General features: G+C 36.6%; 1 protein-coding gene across 1 annotated transcript; it reads left to right on the top strand.

The window, feature by feature from the left end:
* Positions 1-8: 8 nt before the first annotated feature.
* Positions 9-386, top strand: LOC118734467 (nucleolar transcription factor 1-like). Its single transcript, XM_036464186.1, has one exon. It carries the CDS (start codon positions 9-11, stop codon positions 384-386), a length of 378 nt encoding a protein of 125 aa, XP_036320079.1.
* The last annotated feature ends 306 nt before the right edge of the window (positions 387-692 follow it).

Raw genomic sequence — 692 nt, 5'->3', positions numbered from 1 at the left:
ATACAAAAATGAAACTGCTTTTAGTATTTACCATTTCCTGCTTGGCGGTTTCCAATACGTGGGCGGCAACTCTGGACGCAGAAAGCAATGTACGCTCTATAAAACTTCCTTCTAAGGAATCATCGAATACATTGAAAGCAGAAGAGGCCGTACGAGTACCAGCAGAAGAGGATAGCGCAACAAACGAAGATAGTGGCTCAGAAGAAGATAATGGAGATGAAGACGATAGCTTAGGAGCAGAAGATAGTGAAGAAGAATACGACAGTAGCGAATATGATGAGGACGATTATAAGGATAATGGTGATGACAACGATAACAACGATGATTCTGATCTTTATGCGGATTATTTAAGTGACGAAGACGAGGATGCTGCTAATGAAGGATAAGGATGTGATAGTGGTGGTAATGAAGACGATGACGAGAAGGACGAGGATAAAGATGATAGTGGTGGTAATGAAGACGATCATGATGGTGATGTTTTTGATCTACTCAACTAATCGTAAAATAACTTATCGCCTTACGCAGAAAAAAGAAACCGAATGTATTCATGTCCCAATTACACATCGTTAAATATGTATAGTATAACAAATTCATTTTCAAAAATAGCGTAAGAAAGTTTTCACATAAAATCATCAAGCAAAATATACAATTATATATAATTAATAATGCGTACTATGATAAATCAAGGAATT

The sequence above is a fragment of the Rhagoletis pomonella genome, unplaced genomic scaffold (assembly GCF_013731165.1).
Source record: "Rhagoletis pomonella isolate Grant_MI unplaced genomic scaffold, Rhpom_1.0 Rhpom_scaffold_00002, whole genome shotgun sequence".
NCBI classification, from domain to species: domain Eukaryota; kingdom Metazoa; phylum Arthropoda; class Insecta; order Diptera; family Tephritidae; genus Rhagoletis; species Rhagoletis pomonella.
The sequence above is the reverse complement of the archived record's forward strand: the minus strand, read 5'-3'. Positions and strand labels throughout refer to the sequence as shown.